This window comes from Jaculus jaculus, chromosome 20, assembly GCF_020740685.1.
Source record: "Jaculus jaculus isolate mJacJac1 chromosome 20, mJacJac1.mat.Y.cur, whole genome shotgun sequence".
In the NCBI taxonomy this organism is placed as follows: domain Eukaryota; kingdom Metazoa; phylum Chordata; class Mammalia; order Rodentia; family Dipodidae; genus Jaculus; species Jaculus jaculus.
The window spans coordinates 2,712,061-2,730,937 of NC_059121.1; the positions used below are offsets into that span (position 1 = coordinate 2,712,061).

At 49.3% G+C, this 18,877-nt stretch overlaps 1 protein-coding gene and 1 long non-coding RNA gene across 14 annotated transcripts in view; one reads left to right on the forward strand and one right to left on the reverse strand.

Moving 5' to 3' along the window:
- Mast4 (microtubule associated serine/threonine kinase family member 4) overlaps window positions 1-13,442 on the forward strand; it is a 656,456-nt gene extending 643,014 nt beyond the window's left edge. For all 13 annotated transcript variants that reach the window (XM_045139067.1, XM_045139068.1, XM_045139069.1 and 10 more), the window contains 3 exons: window positions 4,223-4,359; window positions 7,170-7,351; window positions 7,567-13,442. In XM_045139067.1, coding sequence (XP_044995002.1) covers window positions 4,223-4,359; window positions 7,170-7,351; window positions 7,567-11,063 — 3,816 coding nt within the window. In that variant the 3' untranslated portion in view covers window positions 11,064-13,442. The remainder of the gene's footprint in view (window positions 1-4,222; window positions 4,360-7,169; window positions 7,352-7,566) is intronic.
- LOC123456285 overlaps window positions 1-18,877 on the reverse strand; it is a 55,035-nt gene that overhangs the window by 14,204 nt on the left and 21,954 nt on the right. The window contains exon 2 of the long non-coding RNA XR_006634441.1: window positions 802-900. This is a non-coding gene — a long non-coding RNA (uncharacterized LOC123456285). The remainder of the gene's footprint in view (window positions 1-801; window positions 901-18,877) is intronic.

An 18,877-nucleotide genomic window follows, 5' to 3' on the forward strand; every position in this document is an offset into this window, starting at 1 on the left:
TGCTATGGTGGTATTGCAGTCAGGTTTGCATTGCTGCTAGAAATCAACTGACCAAGAGCAGCTTGTGGGGAAAAGAGGTTTATGTTGTTTTATAGGCTCAAGGAGAAGATCCACAATGGCAGGGGAAAAGGACTACATGAGCAGAGGGTGGATATCACCCCCTGGCCAACACCAGGCAGGTGGATCATAGCATCAGGAAAGTGTGCCCAACACTGGCATGGGGAACCTAGCATCCGAGACACTTAAGTTTATGGGAACACCTGCTGGGAAGTCCTGGTGCACCCATACTCACTCTCTCTCAAAAATGGAGAGATGGGGCTGGGGAAATGGCTTAGCAGTTAAGCCTGATTTGATTCCCCAGGAGCCACATAGCCTGATGCACGAGGGTCGCATGCATCTGGAGGCCCTGGAGCACCCATTCTCTCTGTCTCATAAATAAATAAATAGAAATGGCTTAGCAGCTAAGGCACTTGCATGAGAAGCAAAAGGACCCAATTTCAGTTCTCCAGATGCACACACATCTGGAGTTTGTTTGCAGTGGCTGGAGGCCCTGGTGCGCCCATTCTCTCCAATAAACCTTAAACCCATGGATAATATTGTGCTGCTGGGCTATGAACACAGTAAGCACGTTCCATATCCTGCACCCTCATTTTGCCAGCTTGCACGTAGGAGATTGTGTGCAAGGCAGGGAGCCACAGTGAGCCAGCTCCTGCTTTCTTTACCCCAGTCACCTTCCCTGGCCGCGTGGTGGGCTTAACTCCCGTGCTCAGGAGACCCATCCCGGATACTTCCCGTACTTACCAGGAAGCGGTTCGTAAACTTCCTTTCCCTGAACTCTGGGGGCGACCGAAGAGCATCATTACCCGCCTCACGTATCCATGAGCCTCGCAGATGTGAGACCTGTGGGCGGAGTACAACCAGGTCACCCCAGAAAGACAAACAAAACCCTGGGCATTCCAGTCCCACACCACACGCATGCATGTGTGTGTGTGTGTGTGTGTATGTGTATATATATATATATATATATACACATACATACACACACAGGGATACAGGGCAATGCAAAATGTCAGGATGTCAGGTCATGGTGTCTCAATGTTGTATGTATATATATATACACACACACACACACACACATACAGTGAGCCGGCAAGTTGGAGATAAGTCAGGGCCAGTAACTAGACTTGGCAAAGACAGCGGGCCTTGGTGACTTAGCCAGGGACACCTGATAACTGACAAAGTCAGAAGTAGAGAAAAGCTTGAATAGCTGTTGTACTCAGCTCAGCCAGGTTCACATAATTTCCCTCCCACTGTGCACTAATCACAAAAGAGATTCAAGTACAGGTGAACTAATCGAACAGTTAACTGTCTGATGGCTGAGTTTCTATTGTTGTTGTTGCTTTTTAACAGTAGTCACAGAATTTCTCTAAGACATCACGCATGGAGAGATGAAGATAACTGACTTTAACCATTCAGAAAGCGCTTGCTGTAGCCATGTGTGTCCACCAGGTGGCAGGCTTCGCAAATAGCACCTAATTGTTTTTTTTTTTTTCATGTTCCATATTTTTGTTGCTTCCAACCTATTTATGCGTACTCTCCATCCTCTGTGCGTGTCCCTTAGATCATCTGTCTTTGGTGCATGGATTACCTTTCAAGAGAGTCAGATGTAGAAACAAAGACAAAAGTGGGCTTGGAATTTTTTTTCATAGCCTGGTCCCTTTTCTTACCATTTTCCAATAAGAAAATGTTCAATAATTGTGTTATGTCTGCATGGTTTTATCATGTTTAATGCACGTTAGTTTTGTATCAGTTGGGTGCTCTGATCGAGACCCATGTCACACAGGAACAGTGGTGGGGGGCTGAGGCACGAGATGGCTGCCAGGCATGGACTCTGTTTCTCACCTCTTACAACCCTGAGAAAAAGAGCATCTCAGGGTTCATGAATGTGCTGTCACCTGTAATACAAGAGTGACAGCCCCCCCCCCCCCATATCTTGGTTGCAAAAGTGGCTTCAAAAATAATTGGTGCTTCTAAGATACCAGGTGGTGGTGTGAACCTCTCTTTCATAAAGATATACAGAAGTTGGGGCCAGGCATGGTGGCGCACACCTTGCATCCCAGCACTCGGGAGGCAGAGGTAGGAGGATCGCCGTGAGTTCAGGGTCAGCCTGGACTAGAGTGAAACCCTACTTTAAAAAACTGGAGGCTGAAATGTAAGGATGGAGGATGGCCATGTGAGTTCAAGACCAACATGGGCTGTGTAGTAAATTCTAGGCCAAACCCTTTGTTGGTAAACCTTACTTTTTCTGAGGTAGGGTCTCACTCTAGTTCAGGGTGGCCTCAGACTCACGGCGATCCTCCTACCTCTGCCTCCCGAGTGCTGGGACTAAAGGTATGGGCCACCATCCCACCTAAATCTTACATTTATGTTAGCTGAATTTTTCATTTCAAAAACATACTATCAGATTAAATGTCTTACAATTGCATGTAAATAATTTTTCTTTTCAGAATGAGGGGAAAACTTTTTGGAGTTTAAACCCCACATGTCAAAAATGTTTGCCCCAAATATGTTATTAGTTATGAGACTGTATGTTTTATCTTGGATTTTCAAGGTAGGGTTTCACTCTAGCTTAGGGCTGGTCTCAAACTCATGGCAATCCTCCTACCTCTGCCTCCTTCCTAAGTGCTGGGATTAAAGGCATGTGCCACCATGCCCAGCTGAGGTTGTATATTTTAATTTTTTTGTTTATTTATTTGAGAGTGAAGGAAAGAGAATGGGTGTGTTAGGCCCTCTAGCCACTGCAAACAAACTCCAGATGCATTCCCTTTGTGCATCTGGCTTACATGGGTACTAGGGAATCAAACCTTGAACTGGGATCTGTAGGTTTCACAGGCAAGAACTTAACCGCTAAGCCATCTCTCCAGCCCAAGATTATATATTTTAAATGATATATAAAAAGGGCCAGGCGTGGTGGCACACGCCTTTAATCCCAGCACTCGGGAGGCAGAGATAGGAGGTTCACCATGAGTTTGAGGTCACCCTGAGACTACCTAGTGAATTCCAGGTCAGGTCAGTCTGGGCCAGAGTGAAACCCTACCTCAAAAAAGCAAAAAAAAAAAAAAAAAAAGATGTATAAGGAGCTGTGAAGACAGTAGAATACTATCTTTTCAATATTAAAACATCAACTCATAAGAACAGGGAAATTGTTTCTGGGGTGAAGTTGAATTTAACTGACTGTTGCGAAGCCAAAAAAAAATGTTGTTAAATAATAGTTTGAAATGTTTCAAACTTATATAAAATGAAAACTATAAAACTAAGAACATAGTAATGTTAAAATTATGCATATAATATGCCTACATTCATATATATTTATTTACATATGCCTTGGCCGAGTATGTAGCTTAATTATCCAGTTCTTGATAAGCTTGTGTGAGGACCGGGTTTGATTCTCACATTACACCTTCTGCCCGGGAAATAGTAGTGGTACCTCAGTGGTCACTGCTTTTTGTATTTAGCCTCCCCCTCCCCCCTCTTTTTTTAAATAGCCAAAACCACTTCCTAAGCAAAGGAACACAAGTGTGATACGGCTTTTCAATTCCCTGTTCCCAGAACACTTAGCTTAGGCCTTTCAAACGGCTCTTCTCCTTCTATGATTTTTGTCCCATCAGAGCCATCTCTGACTTTGAAAGGGCGTGCTTCTCCCTTGCTTATTATGAAATTCAAGAAGAGGTCACGGATGCCAGAGTCACTGCCCAGGGGCTCCGTGCCACCCCAAGATCAAGAGAAAGGCCCGAGTAGCCCACCGGGGATGCCCTTACCCCGCGTGAACTGCTCAAAGAGAGCTCTCCCACTGGCTGGCACGTACTTTCTAGCAGCAAAACCACCTAGACCAGGCACTCGCTGGGCACGCGTGTATGCAATACATATGGATGCGGGTCGGTGTTATTTACAGAGCCCTTACCGTACGTCACCCTCGGTGACGAAGGCTCTCTTTACAACTCTCACTTAATCCACCCCTGAGCCCAGACCACCGCGGAGTATGGCCAGTGTGAAGCCCCAGGAGGGATGGGCAGCCGTGCCAAGCTCACGCAGCTAAAGCCGCCTTCTGCCTTGCCTGCCGGGATGCAGTCATCTGTCTTAATTGTCTTTGAATCTCTTCTCACACACCTGCCCTTGCTTCCTCACGGCGACGCCCTCTATAACCGCCTCGTCTTTTTCACAGAGTGGAAATAAGGTGTCGATCACCACGACCCCATTTGAAAACACGTCGATCAAAACGGGACCAGCCAGGAGAAACAGCTACAAGAGCCGGATGGTGAGGCGGAGCAAGAAGTCCAAGAAGAAGGAAAGTCTGGAAAGGTGAGTGCGCTGGCCCAGTTTGGAAGTTGGTACGCACCCGCGTTGGAGAAAACATGCCTCTTACTAAATACATATGAGAAAGGTCTATTTCGTTATCTAAAATTTAAAAAAAAAGTACTTTTCCCAAAGTACGGTGTCGCGCTAGACCAGGCTGACCCCAAACTCAGGGCGATCCTCCTACCTCTGTCTCCCAAGGGCTGGAATTGAAGGTATGACCACCACGCCCAGCGAAGAGTTTGTTTCTGTAAATCCTACGTCATGTCAGAAGAGTTGGAGTTGAGGAACTTGTACCTTACATTATCTAGAAGGTTATATATATATATTTTAATGTCAGATATTCTAAACCATCTATATCTTTAGCACTTCTAGATTAGCTTAGAAGTAGAAAGGATTTTTCTAGCTTGCAAAAATCACATGAGCTTGACATACCGTGCGCACCAGAAGCGCTCCGTGCATGGTGTGGCTGTCCTTCATTTCCTTGAACCTGAGAGTCTCGTCATAGTGAGACTTCATTTATTTACAAAAAGAGGGACGCAGAGAGAGAATGGGTGCACCAGGGCCTCTGGCCACTGCAACAAACTCCAGACGCACGCGCCTCTTGTGCATTTGGCTTTACGTGGGTCCTGGGAAATCGACCCTTGGTCACACGGCTCTGCAGGCGAGCACCTTAACCATGGAGCCATCTCTCCAGCCCCATGTTAAATGAACTGTTCATTAACTGCAGGAAAAACAGTTTACACACAAATGAAAACAGAACTCCCCGTGAACCAGCCACGATGGCAAATACTCCAGGAGCCATTTTCGCTAGCCCAGGTTTTTTGGTTTGGCTGTACTGGGAATTACAGGAAAGGAAGCATGTGGTGTTGAAAGGCAATTGTATGAAAGTTTAATTTTGTGTTTTTAAGTACTGGGGATTGGGCCTGGGATTTCATGCATGCTAGACAAGTATCCACCAGTGACTTATATATCTCCAGCCCTCTTTTTGCTTTTTCTTTCTTTTTTTTTTTTAAGATAGGGTCTCACTGTTTCCCTGACTAGCCTTGAGCTTGGCAATCCTTATGCCTCAGCCACAGAATAACTGGGATTAAAACCTGTGTCACCAGGCCCTAGCTTCTCATTTAAAAAAAAAAGGATTTTTATTTCTTTCCTTATTTGAGAGAGTTGATCATGCCAGGGCCTCCAGACACATACACCACCTTGTGCATGTGGCTCACATGGGCTCTGGGGACTGGAACCGGGACCCTCAGCCCTCCCAGGCAAGCCCCTGAACTGCTAAGTCCTCTCTCTCTGCAGCCTTAGCTTCTCATTTCTCACAGGCAGAAATCAACAGGTAAATCCTACCACTGGAAAAAATTAAAATATCAGCTTCAGCTCCCAATCAGCAGCCTTCAGACAAACGGGGGGCAGATCGGAGTAGAAAGTGGTTTCTCTGGAGACTTGAGAGAAATCGGAGCATTGAGTTCTAAGTTTATAGAACCACTTGGCATTTTCTTCAAACTGCATTTATGAGTTTGGGCAACATTACGTAAACAAGCTCTAGGACCCCACCGTTCTTTCGGGTTGCGTAGAATAAATCATGTAATACTGTGAGAACCATCTGTTTAAGCTCACCAGGACTGGCCCAGGCGTCCATGGTGAAAGAACGTCATACAGCCACCCGCACACCTCAGCTTTGCCTGGCTTTGGTTTTCGCTTTATCGTGTCCTCACTGAGAGCTCCATGTACTCTGCCACTGACTGACAGGACAGACCCTGCTCTGGCATGTTTTTTTTTTTTTTTTTTTTTTTGGTTTTTCAAGGTAGGATCTCCCTCTAGCCCAGGCTGACCTGGAATTCACTATGGAGTCTCAGGGTGGCCTCGAACTCACGGCGATCCTCCTACCTCTGCCTTCCTGCTCCGTTTTTATGTAAACACATGGACTACATTTTGTGAGGCATATTCAAGCACAGCAAAGAGTTACAGCCTCTGCCCAGAATCTCACAGTTAAAGATTTCTACAGCCAGGGGCTGGAGTGATGGCTGAGGGGTTAAGGCACTTGCCTGCCAAGCCTAAGGACCTGAGTTCAGTTCCCCAGCACCCACGTAAAGCCAGGTACACAAGGTGGTACATGTGTCTGGAGTGTGTTTTTAGGGGGTAGAAGCCCTGGTGTGCCCCCTCTCTGCTTTCTGGTAAATAAAATTAAAATATTTTCATTTATTAGAGAGAGAAAATGGGCGTGCCAGGGCTTCCAGCCACATATACCACCTTGTGCACCTGGCTTGCATGGGTACTAAGGAATCAAACCAAGGTCCTTTCACTTTGTAGGCAAGTGCCTTAAGTGCTAAGCCATCTCTCCCACCCATAAAAATAGTTTTTAAGAGCTGGAGAGAGATGGCTTAGCGGTTAAGGCGCTTCACTGAGGAATGTAAGGACTTATGTTCAAATGTCCAGATCTCACATGCCCAGATGGCAGGGGTGCACACGTGTCTGGAGTTCATTTGCAGAAACTGAAGGCCCCTGGGTGCCCACCCTCTCTCTCTCTCTCTCAAAAATTATAGATAATAGTAGGCTTTTAAAAAGAGATTTCTCCATCCAAACCAATACGAAATCTATCTCTGCAAAGAAAAGCCGCACTCTCTTGATTAAATCATGTCCGTGTACGCGGGCATGTTCACAGAGGTGAATGATTGTAACCTGTCCTTGCTCTTCCTCTCTGGAATTAGGGTATCCTTCTAGCCTACTGTTGAAGGTTATCTCTGGGATGGGGAGGAGGACCACAGGGTTGGTTTGGGAAGGGTCTTTTGATGCCTCTGTCCCCGTCCCCACTCTAGGAGGCGATCCCTCTTCAAAAAGCTGGCCAAACAGCCCTCCCCGTTACTGCACACCAGTCGAAGCTTCTCGTGCTTGAACCGGTCCCTGTCGTCCGGGGAGAGCCTCCCGGGCTCCCCGACGCACAGCCTCTCGCCGCGCTCCCCGACCCCCAGCTATCGGTCCACCCCCGATTTCCCATCCGGTGAGTGCTTCTCTTGGCCTGGGCACGGTGGGGTCATTCTGATGATTAGAATAGGCAAGGAGTGGGGCTCGATCTTGCTGCTGGGTGGGGGACTATCAGAGAAGCCTTTCCCACCATGCTGAACTGCTGGTCGCCTAAGCCAACCCTCACCAGGCCTTAGCGCCCGTCTGGCCGGGAACCTGGCTACTCAGAGGCCCCCTGTTTTCTACCCACAGGTACCAACTCCTCCCAGAGCAGCTCCCCAAGTTCAAGCGCCCCTAACTCCCCGGCAGGATCCGGTCACATCCGGCCCAGCACCCTGCACGGCCTGGCCCCCAAGCTGGGCGGTCAGCGCTACCGCTCGGGCCGGCGCAAGTCGGCGGGCAGCATCCCGCTGTCGCCGCTGGCCAGGACGCCCTCGCCGACGCCGCAGGCCACCTCCCCGCAGCGCTCGCCGTCCCCGCTGCTGGGCCCCCCGCTGGCCACCGCTAAGGTGGCCCAGGCCTTCCCGAGCAAGATGCACTCGCCTCCCACCATCGTGCGGCACATTGCGAGGCCCAAGAGCGCCGAGCCACCGCGCTCCCCGCTGCTCAAGCGCGTGCAGTCCGAGGAGAAGCTGTCGCCCTCCTACGGCGGGGACAAGCGGCACCTGTGCGCCCGGAAGCACAGCCTGGAGGTGACCCAGGAGGAGGTGCAGCGCGCGGCCACGCTGCAGGGCCCCGAGGACACGGGCGGGTGCGAGGCGCCCGCGCTGAGCCGCGCGCGGCCCGTGGAGCAGGGCTGCCTGAAACGGCCCGTGGCCCGCAAGCTGGGGCGCCAGGAGGCCGCCGACGAGCCGGACCGGGACAGGCTCAAGGTCAAGGTGGTGGGCAAGAAACACGACTGCCAGCCCAAGCCCCCGGGCGGCGAGTCCGAAGGCCTCGGGCGCGAGGAGCAGCGAGACGCGAAGGTGTACCCCAAGGGCTTGGAGAGGTCGGGGCCCCTGCAGAGCCGGACCCCCGAAACCCCACCCCTGGGCGGCCCGCCCAAGGGCGCACCGCACAAGCAGGCCAGCGCGAGGGCCAGTGACGACGGGGTGACCGCGGAGGGGACAGCAGCTGGGGAGCGCAGCCGAGGCGCCGCCGGGGACTGCAAGCGCGCCCCAGCTCCGTGCGCCCCCCAAGACGGCGCGGGCCACCACGGCGCCCCTCCCGGGAAGGACGGGCACCCCGAGAAGGCGTCGCCGGCCAAGGACTTCCTCCGGTGCGAGAAGCTGGACAGCAAGCTGGCCAACATCGATTACCTCCGGAAGAAAGTGGCCCTGGAGGACAGGGACGACAGCCACTGCTCCGTCCTGAAGGCCAAGAAGACGTGCGGCCCCCATGACTGCGCCCCCGGGACCCCCGCGCGGCCCGTCGCCGGGCAGCAGGAGGCCGCGCCGGCCTTGGAGAGCCGGGCATCGGGTGGCAGCCCGCACACGGCGCAGATAGGCACCGTCTCCTTCGGGCCCCTGAAGGCCTTAGCCGGGCGAGTGGACAGCAGCGGAGGGGAGAAAGCTGGCTTGGTGTCCCCCGAACCTCCCGCCAGGAAGAGTCCCTCCGAGTATAAGCTGGAAGGCAGGTCAGTGTCCTGCCTGAAGCCCATTGAGGGCACACTGGACATTGCCCTCCTGTCGGGACCCCACGCCTCCAAGACGGACTTACCCTCGCCAGTGCCCCCACCCAGCCCCGGCCTCAGCATGGGGCCCTCGGTGCCCGCTGTTCTTTGTGGGAAGAAGGGTGACCCCTCCAGCCTGAAAGAGCCTTCCTCTGCAAACCCAAAGGCGAATAAATCCTGCCTGCTTGAGCCTCGGTTTCTGCCCCCCGTCCGGGGTCACCAGGACAGCCCACCACCTCCCCTGCTGGACTCTGAGTCAAAGACAAGCAGGAAACCTTGCAGTCCTGCGGCTCGGAGCCCGGGGACGCTTACAGAGGGCGGGGCCCCCCAACGTCAAGACCGCTCTGCCGATGCCAGGGTCTCCCCTGACACAGGGCAGGCCCCCCCACGCGGTGGGTGCACCCCGCTCCCCACGAAGGAGAAGCTGTGCCCCAAGGAGCCAGCGGAGAAAGCCCTGGTTCTAGGCAGAAGCGAAAGGGCCACCTCGAGGGCAGACGTGCACGGCGACCCCCGTGGGCAGCCGGGGCCTGCGGAGGCTGGCACACACAGTGGCAGTGCCGGAGGCCTCCCAGCTGGCAGGAGAAGCCACCTTGATCTCTACAACAGCCACTCTCAGGCCACGGGCAAAGCTCGCGGGCCGTGGGCACAGACCGACCACGGAGATGGCCGAGCCGAGGGCAGCTCCCTTGCCCGGGAAGACGCCTCCTTGCTGTGCCAAGAGGAAGCGGGCAGGCTCAAAAGTGGCATGGAACCCAAGCCGGACCCTCGGGCTGCAAGGCGCCCCCTACAGCCATGTGGCCCGGAGAGTGACCAGAGAGAGTGGCTGTCAGCCTTGCCCCCCTTCGAGAAACAGGTGCCCAAAGAGCTGGCCGGCCTGACCCCTCGCGCTTCCCCGAGCTTCACGTGCATCAGGGAGCCAGGGGGCAAGCCCACGGTGGCAGAGCCCAGCTCCGGCCTCCGGGAGCCGCCCCCGCCTGTGGCTGCCACTGCTTCCAGCGACAGCGGCTGCCCCAAGTGCCCCCCTGGCCTGGATCCCAGCCCTCCAAGGTCCAAGCACCCAGACAGATCCCTCTCCTCACAGAAACTCAGCGCCGGGGCCCCAAAAAGCAAAGAGCCTGTCCTGCAAGCCCCCGCCATCACCCCCAGTAAAGCAAGCGATGCGGCTGGCCGAGGAAAAGGGGGTGTCACCGTCACAGCCCACGTCGAAGAGGGACCCATGGGTTCCAAACCGAAACCCAGCGATGCTGGGTGGCCCCCAGAGATGCATCTGCCCAGCCTAGAACAACCAGGGTCCAGCGAGGCTGGAGACCAGAAGCTTCTCACTGCCAGTGAAAAGCAGAGCTTGTCTCCAAAGCACCCCAAACCATCCACTGTGAAAGACTGCCCTCCTCTGTGCAGACAGACAGACAGAAGCCCAAGTCAGCAGGCCACAGCAGGAGGAGACAGGAAGCCCGAAGACCAGAAGCACGCTGAGGTGCTTTCTGGGTCAGCAGCCGAGGCTGGCAAGGTAGAAACGCAGGGTGGCACCCCGCCAAAGGACTCCAGGCGGAAGGACACGGGTCCTCTGAAGGCCCTGGCCGAGGCTGGCAAGCCCAGCTCCGTGAAACGGTCGCCCCTGGCCTCCGGACAGAGTCCTCTGCACCCAGGTGCCCTTCCAGAAACGTCTCTCAGCTATTCGGCCAGCTTTCCCGAGTCCACCCCGGCCAACGGGAGCACGCCCGAGGCCCTAGTGTCTGGCCTCCGGGACCCCAGGAAGCCCCAGTCCGGAGGGGACAGCAGAACCCAGATGACAAAGAGTGACTCCCTGCCTTCCTTCCGCCTGTCCACCGCCAGCCTGGAGTCACACCTCCCAGACTCCCAGGTGCCCAGCGGGACCGCCGGCCACCGGGACAGGGCACCGTCAGTGACTGCCATCAGTGCAGAACCCAAAGGGCGAGAGCCACCCCCAGCTAGGAAGCAGAACGCGGGCAGGGAGGTGACCAGGACACCCCCAAGCATGGATCGCCCTCTGCCCTTGGCTTCAGAGAAGGACTTCGTGGTGAGGCAGAGGAGAGGGAAGGAAAGCTCCCGCAGCTGCCCCCACAAAAAGGCCTCCTAACCCGAGGTCCAGTGGCAGGGCTGGCCACCAGGCCCTAAGCGTGCCACTGGGTCTTCATCCCCCCCCCCCCGGCCCCCAACCACCCTTTTTGAAACCAGCACTGTGTGAATGTCCACCAGAAAGAGCTCGGAGCCTCACATAGGAGGGGGAGAGACAAGAGACAAAGAGGGAACTTTCTTCCAAATGCCTTCCCAGTGGTTACCGGTAAAGCCAGATCAGCGTTCAGAGGGTGGAGGGTGTGACGACGGATGCCATCTGTACGGACCTAGCAACGCGTTTGGCTCGGGGTGTAGTTGGTACCCTGCTGGGAACTGCAGCTTCCGTGGGTAAAGATCTTCGCTGCCCTTACTGTAGTCGTGAAGCCAAGTGGTCAAAACCAGGTGTGTGTGTGTAAAAAACATATCTATATAGCGATCCATCCATGTTCACGTATGTACACATCCGCCTACATGTGTTGGCCTGTGGTTTGCGAATATTTCCAGGCTTCCTTTTACGATCGGTAAAGTTAAAGGCGAAAGGAAGCCCTTGAAGACGGGAGATGGTGAGTTTTTAATTTGTAGCTGAAGCAGAATTTCTGATAGCGTTGGATTTGGAAACCTAGATTTCCAGATCTAAAAGCAAGAAACCACTCCAGTCGCTGCATTTGAACACCCTCCACTAGGAATGTCCCGGACAAGGGGATCAGTCATTTCACAGTCATCTGGCCTTAGGTCCAACTGTCCAAAAGACCCATTGTCTAAAATGGTGAGGTCAAACAGAACTGAAGACACAGGCGCTTCCTGTTCTGTCTCCCCCGCCCTGACCCTAAGGCCTCTCTGCTGTGAGTCCAAGAAGCACATGTTTTTGGTAGCTCTGCACCAGCTCTGCTCTTGAATAAAAAGAAAAGAAAAAAAAAAAACAAAATCACTGGTTGTACACAAGTCTACTACTTACATTGAGTGATCACATTAGGCATTGGAAGAGGTTTAAATTTGCTTTTTTCTTCTCTTTTCTTTTTTTTTTTTTTTTTTAAGAAAAGGAGGGGTGGATTTGGGCATCATTGCATCTACAAAGGATTAACCAGGACATCAGATACATTTTATTACATAGCTGGGGCCTTATGTTATAGTATGAAGCTTGCTGTTTTTAAGCAAGCTCCTGGGATTTACATTCATTTCTGATGCATCAAGTATCTCCATCCGTCTCATAACATGATCTCTTTATTTGTATGCAAAAGAAAAATACTGTCTTCATAAAGAACAGCATTTTGTAACAAAGCGAGTGGAGCTCCTTGGTGCTTGAATGTGACCATACTTTTCACTTTTGCTAAGCCTTATTTAAATTTTGTATACCATGAGATCTGTAGACCATGTCAAATCATTTTAGTGCTAAGGGTATCTTGACTTGTTTTTTGTTGTGACCGTTTTGAGTGGCAATACGGATGACTATTTATAAGATACTTGCTATCCAGGGCAAGACTGTTTTGCAAGAGGAAAACAATTACCAGTAAATAATTAATCTCACACCAACCCTGCCTCAGGGGGATGTCTCCTATTTTCATGCTGTAAAGTTGTTTTTAGAACACAGCATGCTCTTTTTTTTTCAACCCTGAGGATTGGAAATCACCCAGAATGGCTGTAAACACTCCACACACAAAGGCACCACTTTCACCAATGGCTTGGTTGTCCTTTGTTGTTAAAAAAAACAAACAAACAAGAAAAACCAGTCTCATCTTTGTCCCTCTCCAACACCCCCCCCCCCAAATAAGTAGTTGCTATTCTACATTGTGAAATGTTTCTACAAGAAACATTTCCACAAGAACTTAAGTGGGTTTCAAACATGGTCTTGAAACTTATAATGCATATCTGTCTGTAGATGTCTGTCTCCACTCTGATATCACCGCGACAGGAATGTCCGGGAGGTAGTTCATGGTTTCCAGCTTTTCCATTGTAACTGTCAACTTTTCTTTAAAAGCACAACTTAGCTGCTTGTTTACAAAGGATATTTTTATGTATATTTTGTATAGTGTATTATCATTTTGCCAAATATGGGGTTTTGTGTTTTTGTTTTCTTTTGCATTTTGGGTGAGTAAGAAGTACTTAAGGCTGTATCCATGTGATTCCTGTTCGTCGTGTGGTAACCCTCTCCAGTCAGCTGGTAGAAATTCTCCTAACCGTGTTTGGTCTGGTCAGTCTCCGTGTGGTCGTGAGATGTGCTCCTCGGTAGAACGCCCCCCGCTGAAGACGCCCAGCGTCAGAGTTTGTTAGGATCTGTGCAATAACGTGTTTGCAGTCTTATTTTCTCTAAGAAAAGTCCCCTGTGGATGTCATAATTGTTGTACATTGAACAAATATTTATACTGATGCATAACATTGAATAAAAATTTAGCATGAAAAATGATGACTTGTGTTTGAGTGTGGACCTAAACCTTCCACTTCCACTGCCCAAATTATTTCCGATGACCCCACTACAGAAAGCGTGGTTTTTTAATTTTGTGTATGTGTGTGAGTGGGATACTCCATTCGTCAAGATTAAACTTGCCAACTCCCCTTTCCTATTTTTTTAAAATATTATTATATTTGTATTTACTTATTAGAGAGAATGGGTACACCAGGGCCTCCAGCCACTGCAAACAAACTCCAGTTGTGTGCATTTGGCTTACGTGGGTCCTGGAGAATAGAACCATGGTCCTTTGGCTTTGCAGGCCAACGCCTTAGCTGCTAAGCTATCTCTCCAGCCCCTCTTTCCTACTTTTACTTCCAACTCTTCTGTTTGGAGAACGTACTAGCTTACACACTCGTGTCCCCTCCTTGCTGACCAACAGGAGGAGTTGGTACTTGATACTTAGGTGTCATTCTTCCCTTGCATTAGAATGAGGCTCCTACCCACCACAGGAGTGACCTCCCTGTGTGCTGAGGGCTCTGCAACAGCACCCCTCCCTGATTGCCAGTGTCCCCTACACTCCTGATAGACTCCTCTCTTAGTTCTCAACCTATTTGTTTTATCTGTTAAAAAAAAAAAAAAAATCATTTGCAAGCAAAAAAGAGTGGGCACACCTCTACAAAGGGAGTGGAGATTGTGGATGCCGCTTCGTGCGTCTGGCTTTGTGTGGCTTTGCAGGCGAGCACCATAACCTCGGAGCCACCTCTCCAGCCCCTCAGCCTATTTTCAAAGGCCCCTTTCTTCTTGCCCAAGTGATTTTCTCTCAAATACCATGCTTCTAGGGACTTCCTCTTTGCGGGGCCTGTCCACGTTTTTTCCTAGTGCTTGCTTTCTTAAGCATACTGTTTCTTATCGTCCCTCTAATCAGACCCTAGGCTTCTGTTAAAGTTCTTTCTTTGCATTAAGAAATTAAGGTTTCACCAAGTCCACAAAACTTTTTCCATGCCAATCCCCTCCCCTCACCCTGATACACACCCTTTCGTAAGAGCAACTGTTTAGCCTCTCCCCTAGCTGAGCCCAGTGGCATCTGGAGTTTTCCTATGTCTAACCTCTCTTGTTTCCTTCACAATGGCCCTGGAGAGAGAATCCTCATCTGCAAGCATACTGTGTTACACCCCTGCTTTACACGTGAGTGACCCCCCCACTGTTTTTTTAATGAGAAAGAGAGAATTGGCCCCATGGTTTCCAGCCACTGCAGTCAAGTGCCAGACGCTTGCGCCACCTAGTGGGCATGTATGACCTTGTACACTTGCCTCACCTTTGTGCGTCTGGTTTACGTGGGACCTGGAGAGTCAAGCATGAGGCCTCAGGCTTCACAGACAAGCCCCTTCACTGCCCAGCCCTCTCTCCAGCCTTGAACTTTTTTTTTTTTTTAATAAAGTCCATTTCTTTAAATGACTGTTTGTCTTTGAGGACATTTTCTGTTGCTACATGTAATTTCGTGATGCTAAGTGCCTTATAAAGGGAGGTTTAGGGGCTGGAGAGATGGCTTAGTAGTTAAGGTGTATGCATGCAAAGCCTAAGGACCCAGGTTTGATTCTCCAGGTCCCACATTAGCAAGATGCACAAGGGGGCGCATGCGTCTGGAGTTCGTTAGCAGAGGCTGGAAGCCCTGGCGCGCCCATTCTCTCTCTCTCCCTCTATCTGTCTTTCTCTCTGTGTCTGTCTCTCTCAAACCAATAAATAAAAAAAAAAAATTAAAAAAAAAAGGAGGTTTATCTAGCCCACATGGTTCTGGACACGGAATGCTCAGGCCTGGGTAGTCACATCTGTTTGGCTTCTGGCCAAGGCTTCATCGCAGAGAGTATTTTAGGTGGAACTTGATGAGAAATCACATAGCCAGATGGGGAGCCAGAGGGATTTTGGGACCAGGCTTCCTCTTTCTTTCTTTCCCTCCTTTTTTTTTTTTTTTTTTTAATTGCAATTCACCCTACCTAACTGAAGTTCCTAAAGAACTACAGTAATTGCAGTAATCCCTTCCAAGGTGGCACTCTTAACAACTTAACCACCTTTAACTGGGCCTTCCCTCAACGCTGCCCTACTGGACACTAAATTTCCAGCAATGACCAAGGGGGGGGGCGCAGTCAACCACAGCTACCGATAGGTAAGTAGGCCAGGCTCAGCTACGCAAAAGAAGCCTTTCCTGACAGCTGGTGATTCCCTGTGCCACTCCCCCAGGGAGTTCACCGTATTCTTGTGGAATTATCTATTTCTACGTTTGTATCTTTACACACAGGTGTTAATTTTTTTTTTTTAGACCAAACACACATAGGAAATAGCAATGAATATTTACTGAACCAATTGAATAGGAAAGGGTTACCAGTGGCTGTCATCTGTGACAAGTATATGCTGCATGCAAATTTTATTTAATCTGCAGATCACTTCAGTTATATGTTGCTATTAGACAGTAGGAAATCAAGACTCATAAAACCAAAGTCAGTCAGGTGTAGTGGTGCACGCCATTCGTCCTAGCACACGAGAGGCCTCACCATAAATTCGAGGCCACCCTGAGGCTACATAGTGAATTCCAGGTCAGCCTGGACTAGGATGAGACCCATCCTGGAAAACTCAAAGCAAACAAGCAAACAAACAAAAGGCTGGACAGATGCCTTAGCAGTTAAGGCACTTGCCCACAAAGCCAAAGGGCCTAGGAGGTTCAATTCCCTGGGACCCACGTAAGCCAGCACAAGGTGGCACATGTGTGGACTTCATTTGCAATGGCTGGAGGGCCTGGCATGCCCATTTTCTCTCTCTCTAAATATATAAATAGATACAAAAAAAAAATTACAGAGAAAAAAAAAACTACCAGATTTAAGTGAGACTAAGTCTCCCATTTAAGAACTAACTGGACTTGACTCTACATAGCTTTCAAAATCAGACACCCTTGGGAGCATTCGGAGTGGTAGGGCCACAGATATGAGATTAAATATGTGCAAGACTATTACTTGAACTTCTGTACTCAACGAGATAGCCCACATGCTTGCCTCCTACCATAAGGCAAGATTTGATTCTGTCCTATCTCATAGAATAAGTCCTAAGAGCACAGGAAGGAGGTAGAACCAGGGCAATGGCATTGCTGCCTGCATAATAAAGCTTGTTCTCTGACCAAAGGAACTGAACTCTGCTAATCCTCATAGTTTAAAAAAACACCATTACAAGGGCTGGAGAGATGGCTTAGCGGTTAAGGCGCTTGCCTGCAAAGCCAAAGGACCTCTGTTCGACTCCCCAGGATCATATAAGCCAGATGCACAAGGTGGTGCATGCATCTGGGGTTCGTTTGCAGTGGCTAGAGGCCCTGGCATGTCCATTCTCTCTCCCTCTCTCTGCCTCTTTCTCTCTTTCTCACTCTCAAATAAATAAAATGAAAATAATTTTTTAAAAAAACCCACAATTTTGGAAATGATCATTTTAATGGTATTTGAACTCATGCTTTGAAAAAGAGTTCAACCTTCACCTTGATGGAAAACCCTTCAAAAGCGTATGCATCTCAGAGCCAATAGCCGCAGCAAGAACTGCTGGTGACCAGCAAGTTTCAAGTCAACACACAACTAGTGAAGTGAAGAGACAGCAGGAAGAATGTAAGAGCCAAATGGATTCTTCCAGACACAAAATGGCCTGGACACCCATGACTTCACAGCTTGGCACTACCTACACAAGACCAGTATAATACGGGGACAAGATCATGACATCAAAATAAAAGAGAGAAAGATTGAGAGGGGGAGGGATATAATGGAGAGTGGAGTTGTGAAGAGGAAAGTGAGGGGGAAGGAATTATCATGGTTTATTGTCTATAATCATGGAAGTAGTCAATAACAATAAAAAAAAAAGTTAAAAAAAAAAACACCAGAGTGCTAAAAGCAGCAAGAGAGGAACCACTCATTACACACACAGGAAATCCACCAGAGTTACCTCAGATTTTTCAGTGGAAACCATGAAAGCCAGAAAGGCATGGAATGGAATGCTTCAAGGCCTAAAATACGATAGCTTCCAACCTAAACAAAAGGACCCAGCGAAAGTCTCCCTCAGAATAGATAGAGAAAGGAAAACTTTCCATGACCAAAGCCAGCTCTGTGATTATATGAACGCAAAGAAAAGCCTACAGAGCATTCTTCAGGGAATATTCCGCAGAGAATGTCAAACAACCCATCGTGAAAGCCTACAGAGGGACAAACACTATAGCCAAAACTAGAGCTGACACAAAAAAGTTCAAGGCACCAAACCCTCTAACGTGGCAGGGATTAAATCAGAACTCACAGTTATAACTTTAAACCTTAACGATCTTACCCACCCATAAAAGACACAAATTAATAGGGTGGATCAGAAAAAAATGGACGCTTCAATATCTGTTGCCTTCAAGAAACTCACCTCACCATTAACAACAGACACCTCCCTGGGCTGGAGAGATGGCTTAGCAGTTAAGGTGCTTGCCTGCAAAGCCAAAGCACCCAGGTTCAATTCCCCAGGACCCATGTTAGCCAGATGCACAAGGGGACACACGCATCTGGAAGTCATGTGCAGTGGCTGGAGGCCCTGGAGCACCCATTCTCTCTCTCTCTTTCTCTGTCAAAAAAATAAATAAATAAAAATAAAAGAAAAAAAAAGGAACTCCCCCCTACATAGTCCACTGCCTTTAAAAAAAGAAAAAGGTTGGTATTGTATATATGTAAGTAGAATGATTGAGATGGGGAGGGGATATGATGGATAATGGAATCTCAAAGGGGAAAGTGGGGGGGGGGGAGAGGGTATTACCATGGGATATTTTTTATAATCATGGAAAATGTTAATCAAAATTGAGTAAAAGAAAGAATAGACACTTCCTCTGAGTGAAAGGTTAGAAAATGATTTTCCAAGCAAATGGAAATAAGAAACAAGTGGATGTGGCTATACTAATACCTGACACATTAGATTTCAAACCAAAAGTAATTAAAAAGGACAAAGAAGCTGGGTGTGGTGGCGCACGCCTTTAATGTCAGCACTTGTGAGGCAGAAGTAGGAGGATTGCCAGGAGTTTGAGGCCACCCTGAGACTACAGAGTGAGTTCCAGGTCAACCTGGGCAACAGTGAGATCGTACCTCAAAAAATAAATAAATAAGTAAATATGACCAAAAAAAGAAGGCCACTTTTTTTTTTTACTCATCAAGGAAATGATTGGATAAGAGGACATCACAATCATAAGTCTATACAGGTACATCACACTTTATGAAGCAAAACTTACTTGACAACAAATCAGAAATAAATCCCAATACCACCATAGTAGGGGACTTCAATACCACACCATCATCACTAGACAGATCATCCAAGCAGAAAAATCAACAGGGAAATAATGGATTTTAACAACACCATAGGCCAATTAGGCCTAACAAACATCTACATAACATTCCATCCCAATTCTA